At 31.9% G+C, this 6,848-nt stretch overlaps 1 protein-coding gene across 1 annotated transcript in view; it reads left to right on the top strand.

The window, feature by feature from the left end:
- The first annotated feature begins 785 nt into the window (after positions 1 to 785).
- Positions 786 to 6,848, top strand: part of LOC106474589 (cyclin-H-like) — a 12,999-nt gene continuing 6,936 nt past the window's right edge. The window contains exons 1-5 of the mRNA XM_022402901.1: positions 786 to 1,110; positions 2,571 to 2,644; positions 4,228 to 4,429; positions 5,173 to 5,280; positions 6,413 to 6,468. Coding sequence (XP_022258609.1) covers positions 994 to 1,110; positions 2,571 to 2,644; positions 4,228 to 4,429; positions 5,173 to 5,280; positions 6,413 to 6,468 — 557 coding nt within the window. The 5' untranslated portion in view covers positions 786 to 993. The remainder of the gene's footprint in view (positions 1,111 to 2,570; positions 2,645 to 4,227; positions 4,430 to 5,172; positions 5,281 to 6,412; positions 6,469 to 6,848) is intronic.

The following is a 6,848-nucleotide window of genomic DNA, read 5'->3' as shown; positions in this document are numbered from 1 at the left end:
AGAAAATGCATTCTATGATGTAGTGTGAAAGAACAAATGATTCAACAAACTTTAAAACTAAAGCTTAATAGGAATGAAAACTATATTCAATTAGGACTAAATTGTAAATCAATAATTTCAAGTGTTTGAACCTAGAATTACTGATCATTTTTTAAAACTATTTATGGGCCATATTGATTGTGGACCCGTTATTTTGTTGGTTAATAACATGAGTGACACAAAAACATTTGAAGAAAAAATACCATAAATATTGCAATTAATCTCACCATTTACTACTGAGGTCCTGCATGTTTGTTACGTAGGAACTGGATGATGTTACCCAATTTTTGTGGTCAGTTCTTTACTCTTGAGCAAAAATATAGAATTACGTAATATATATGCAGTATGTGGACTCCACTAGTAACGAACAGTATAAAAACAGTCCAATACTTTGAAAGTTGGTATTTTATAACTCATGAACGTGGAGTCTTTTGGAAAACCTAGGAACAAAATTACCATCATTCAGTTGATTACACCATTTAAAGTATTGAAAATGTAGTTGTATATGTATATACAGGTCAAAATTGTTATAAATTGTAGGTGGCGCTGTAGCTCTTAATACCCAATAGGTTTGGAACTCCATAGTCATAATGATGGGTTTACCTTAATTTTATTAATCAAACCATTTTTTTATGTTCTGAATAATCTTACTCCTATGACAGGTGCCCCCAAGTGGCACAGCAGTGTGTCTGCGGACTTACAACGCTAGAAACCGGGTTTCAATACCCATGGTGGGCAGAGCACAGATAGCCCATTGTGTAGCTTTGTGCTTAACTTATGACAGGTAGTATCTGGTAAGTACTTGTATATTCTAGATAATGTTGTTTACCTCTAGGATGATATATGGTGCCTGGCTGTTTTTCACCTTTATTTTTTCCTTATTTTGATGAAACCCTGGATTTGTTCGGTAAGTACTTGTATATTCTAGATAATGTTGTTTACCTCTAGGATGATATGGTGCCTGGCTGTTTTCTCACACCTGCTGAAGAACGAATGTTGTGTAAACAGTTTGAGTGGATGTTAAGAGATTTCTGCAAAAAGTTTCAACCTCCAATGCCAAGAAGTGTTGTAGTAAGTATATGAAGTAAGAAATATAAACAGATTTGTTGTTTTAAGCTTTCCTTACTTTGGATAGTTTACTAAATATTTTAAAGATAATTTGATACACTTAGTGATTTATAAGAGCCGTGATTGTGAAAAACACGTGTAAAAAGTGGCATGTTTTCTACGTTTGAGATATTACTGTCAGGGTGTGGATATTTTTAAAAACAATTAAAATCTGTTAGTTGAACGTGAAGTATCAAAACACTAGAGTAAACTTTGGTAGGTGTATGCTTTAGGAAAAATATCTTGGTTTGGAATTCTGAAAATAACTTCTCAAATAACATTGGTCACGAGGATACTTAAACAAATATTATAACAAAGTCCTACTGAACATTTAAACATAATTCACAACATTTAAAGCTGTAACTTAATTAATCATCTAAAGTCATAAATTAATATTTTTCTTCTACACAACATTAAAAAAATCAGACTCGGGATTATTCGAGATCATATACAACTAGAAATGATACTTTTCTAAAGATCACCTGCTCTCTGTCCCCCTCCCAGACAACCATGCTAAAACTTAGTCCCCTACACGTAGTTAGTCAAATAATGTTGCTGGTCATTGTGGTATAATACTGGTGTTGATATAAAAAACAAAAATACTACCATCATTTGTTTTTAATTAGTTAGATAAATGATCAGGCTGTTATACTATATTTTTAAATAAAAAAATTGATTTGACATCTTAAATCTTCCCTTCAAATTACTAGATAATCTTTTTGTTGGCTTGTTCTTTTTCCTCTAAGGATTATTTTCAGTCTTATATTATACAGTTATTTTTGATTAAAATTGGTTTGATTATCAGTGTGGTTCCTGACTCATAAACCTTTAACGTACATAATAGCCCATGCTCCATAGTTTTTGATTAAAATAGTTTAAAGACGAGAGTCCATCAACAGAAATTCATTTATTTATTTAATTATCTATGCTAAATGTATTTTTTAATCATTTGTTATTTATTAATCTATTATTTCTATCATAAAAAGAATTGGCACCTTTCATTTATGGCATGGGCCAATACTGCTATCTGCTTTTGATACGATAAGTCCACTCCGTAGAATACAAGGAGACACTTAAAAATAACGTATAAATCTGTGATTAGACATTTCAATAAATATTCATCCTCTGCCATGCCATGCTCAACACACAAAATATAATTTTTTAAGTGAGAAAAAAATACATTCACCTTGCCCTGTGGGGGATGGAGAGAGATGAGAATCATTTTGGGACCAGATATATCATGATAATGTGATTTCGGACCACAATGCTTCTTTTTTTTTAATTGATAACAGAGTCACCTAACACAAGATGTCACTGCACGTGCTTGTAACACTCACTGGAATCCAGATTAGCAGTGTTTGAGTATGTAAAATAAAGTTTGTTCACATTAATTTAGTTAATAAAATAAACTTCTTCTTCTGCAGGGAACATCATTTAATTATTTCAAGCGATTTTATCTTCACAATTCGGTGATGGATTATCATCCAAAACACATTATGTAAGTATTTTTCATTCGAGTATAGTATGAAGTAATTGATGACAAAAAGCATCATAGCCGTATGAGTCTTTACAGAATTCAATATGATGAGGAAATTATGCCAAAAATATCTACATGACTGGGAGTAATTAAACTTTACAAACATCTTCTGACAAGTTTAATATTATTATTATTTTTATTTTTTTTTGCTTATCGAAGTTGTATTCCTAAATATGATGATGTGTAGATAACTTACAAAGAATTTACTTTTAACCCTTTCCGCCCCCCAGTGGCACAGCGGTATGTCTGCAGACTTACAATGCTAGAAATCGAGTTTCGATACCCGTGGTGGGCAGAGCACAGATAGCCCATTGTGTATCTTTGTGCTTGTCTTCAAACAAACAAACTAACCCTTTCCATGACTTGCCCAAGATAACTCGGGTGTCATCCAATTTAAAAAAAAAAAACATTTTCCCGAGTTGATTTGAACAAACTTTTCTTGCATATGTTTCATTATTTGCCCAAAATTTATTCACAAGTTATCATGTTTTACAATTGGAAATACTGTTTGTGCTGACCTGTATTAGAATTTTTCCTGATTATGTATCATAAACACTGGAGAAAAGCATTCCTATTCTTTAGTTTCATTCAAATAGAACTTTTATATAGATTGAATCTAAGTTTCAAATGGACAGCAACTGCCTGTTGTAGAAACCTACAACTGCAGAGGATGACATTTCAAAAGTCTTCTGCCTTTTCATCTTCAGGCCCTGAAGATGAAAGGCAGAAGACTTTCGAAACATCGTCCTCTACATTTGTAGGTTTCTACAACAGGCAGTTGTTGTCCATTTGAAACTTAGTTTCATTATGAATGCTCTGCCTAAATAACCTATCAAAAATTTTATATAGACTGTCAAAAAAGCAAGAGAGAGAAAAAATATTTAGTTAATTTTCCATAAAAGCCTTACACAGAAGGGTTTAATTTATTATTATTATAGTTATTTTATGTAGTTTTGTCCTACTAGATTAAATATCAAGAAAATTAAACAAGAAGAATGAAAATTATTTCATTTCACTGTTATGTTAATCTAGCACTTGGTAGGAGTTAAGCTGAAAAAATAGTACAGAATGTTCATGGAATTAATACATATTAATATATTCATGATGTAAAGAAAACATGTAGAGTTAAAAAAAAAACTGAAAGACAAAGATAAGTAACTCTATAACCAGAGCACTTGCAAAAGGTAGACTTTTCTTTATCGGGGAATGGTCAAGTAAAGCATGAGTAGAGATGGATTGATATTATGGTGAAGAAAGGTCTATCGTTCTAAAGTGCTCGGCTCATCGGGTTTCTTGTTTTTGTCCTGCATGTTGATACAGTTAGTTGAAGTCTAAAAAGCAAACAATAACCAGCTCCTACACCTACTAGAATTAAAAGTGTATATATTAACATACCACCTGACCAGTCAATAAAAAAACTGACAGTAGTTAGTTAAATGCAAAAATCTAAACCATATCTCTATCACATGTTTTGGTTCTTGGGTATGTTGTTTTATTGTGTATTAAAAGTTTGTCTGAACTATAAAACTTTTCCATTATATCAGGGCGACTTGCGTCTACCTAGCCTGCAAGGTGGAAGAATTCAATGTCTCAATAACACAGTTTGTAGCAAACATAAAAGGAGATAGAGTAAAAGCTTCCGACATTATTTTAAACAATGAACTACTACTGATGCAACAATTAAATTACCATCTAACAATTCACAACCCATTCAGACCAGTGGAAGGATTTTTGATTGATATAAAGGTTTGTAAAGAATAAATTTTAAATGTAAACAGAGTCAATTTCTCACATTGTTTGCACCATCTTGTTTACATTGTTTGCACCATCTTGTTTACATTGTTTGCACCATCTTCTTTACATTGTTTGCACCATCTTGTTTACATTGTTTACACCATCTTGTTTACATTGTTTACACCATCTTGTTTACATTGTTTGCACCATCTTGTTTACATTGTTTGCACCATCTTCTTTACATTGTTTGCACCATCTTGTTTATATTGTTTGCACCATCTTGTTTACATTGTTTGCACCATCTTGTTTATATTGTTTGCACCATCTTGTTTACATTGTTTGCACCATCTTGTTTACATTGTTTGCACCATCTTGTTTACATTGTTTTACTAGAAAGGAAGATTCGCAGGATTTTCATTTTTTATAATTGTTGTGCCAAACAATGAACAGGTTCTCATTTATAAAAAGTTTATTTGGGTACTTTAATAAAGGCATACATATTTTCAGGATACTAAAATAGATACAATTTTCGTTTGTGTTTTATATCTTTATAAATATATATAGTTGAATTGGTCATTTCCACCTGAAAGATGTCTGATCATTTGCTAAAATACTCTGTTACCTTTGTTGCTTCAGGAAAATAATTCCAAGGAGGGTATTTATAACAGAAGTTGATATGTCTCATTTTTTAAAACCATTAAGACTTGGATGTAGTACTTAATTTTTTCAATCTCATGAGTTAATCAAATTGGTAGACAAGATGCCCAGGGGTGGCTGATCCTGAAAGATTCCGACATCTGATTGATGATTTTCTAGACCGAACGTTTTCAACTGATGCTTGCTTGCTTTACGCCCCTTCTCAGGTAATATGTAAGTTTTTTTCTTGTTTGTTTGTTCTGAGAATCCTATCAGTTACCAGACAGTTGTGTAAGATTTCAAACAAATTACTTATTATATATGGAAAATCTTAAGTACATTTTTACATGTCAAATGCAAGTCATGATATAAAAAAAATAACCTTGATGAAATTAATAATAAATAAAGCATTATGTGCAAGGATTTGTTAAGATTAAGCAAAATAATTTTAAATGTTTTAATAATTGAATTAAAAGTTTAGGGTATGGAAACATTTGTAGCTAAACCGTTGAAAAGGTTAAAAATATTTACTACTAACGTAGAGGATCCTCTGGTATGTTGTAGATAGATAAAAAATGGGAACCACTAATGTAGAGGATCCTCTGGTATGTTGTAGATAGATAAAAAATGGGAACCACTAACGTAGAGGATCCTCTGGTATGTTGTAGATAGATAAAAAATGGGAACCACTTATGTAGAGGATCCTCTAGTATGTTGTAGATAGATAAAAATGGGAACCACTAACGTAGAGGATCCTCTGGTATGTTGTAGATAGATAAAAAATGGGAACCACTTATGTAGAGGATCCTCTGGTATGCTGTAGATAGATAAAAAATGGGAACCACTAACGTAGAGGATCCTCTGGTATGTTGTAGATAGATAAAAAAATGGGAACCACTAATGTAGAGATCCTCTGGTATGTTGTAGATAGATAAAAAATGGGAACCACTAACATAGAGGATCCTCTGGTATGTTGTAGATAGATAAAAAATTGGGAACCACTAACGTAGAGGATCCTCTGGTATGTTGTAGATAGATAAAAAATGGGAACCACTAACGTAGAGGATCCTCTGGTATGTTGTAGATAGATAAAAAATGGGAACCACTAATGTAGAGGATTCTCTGATATGTTGTAGATAGATAAAAAATGGGAACCACTAACATAGAGGATCCTCTGGTATGTTGTAGATAGATAAAAAATAGGAACCACTTATGTAGAAGATCCTCTGGTACGTTGTAGATAGATAAAAAATGGGAACTAATAACGTAGAAGATCCTCTGGTATGCTGTAGATAGATAAAAAAAAAGACACCTATGCTTACAAGTGTAATTGAAATGAGTATTTTTATAATCTTACAGATTGCTTTAGCTGCAGTTCTTTATGCATCAAATAAACTAAAAGAAACTTTGGAAACGTAAGTAAAATATTTATAATGTGTGCTTTAACTTCTACTAAAAGATATATGTACATTTATATATATTAATTATTTATTTATCAGCAAAGTAAAAAATTAATTTTGACATGCATCCTTAAGACTTTCAGTAACAATGCAGCTGTTATCACAAACCCTCAGCAAAGAGATATTAAACAAACATTATTTACAACAGCTTCTGACCATTAATAAAAGTACAGAGACATCTCGAAAGTAAATAGACACCACAATTTTTTTCAATAGTCATTTATCTCACATTATCAACTTGACAAAAAATGTTTACAAATGTGCATCAGTACTTAGTCGATTTGCCACTAGCATTTTTCAGTACTTTCACCCGTTCTGGCATGGAATCGATGAGT

The sequence above is a fragment of the Limulus polyphemus genome, unplaced genomic scaffold (assembly GCF_000517525.1).
Source record: "Limulus polyphemus unplaced genomic scaffold, Limulus_polyphemus-2.1.2 Scaffold7407, whole genome shotgun sequence".
NCBI lineage: Eukaryota > Metazoa > Arthropoda > Merostomata > Xiphosura > Limulidae > Limulus > Limulus polyphemus.
Note: the sequence above shows the minus strand (reverse complement) of the source record. Positions and strands in the feature narration are given on the sequence as shown.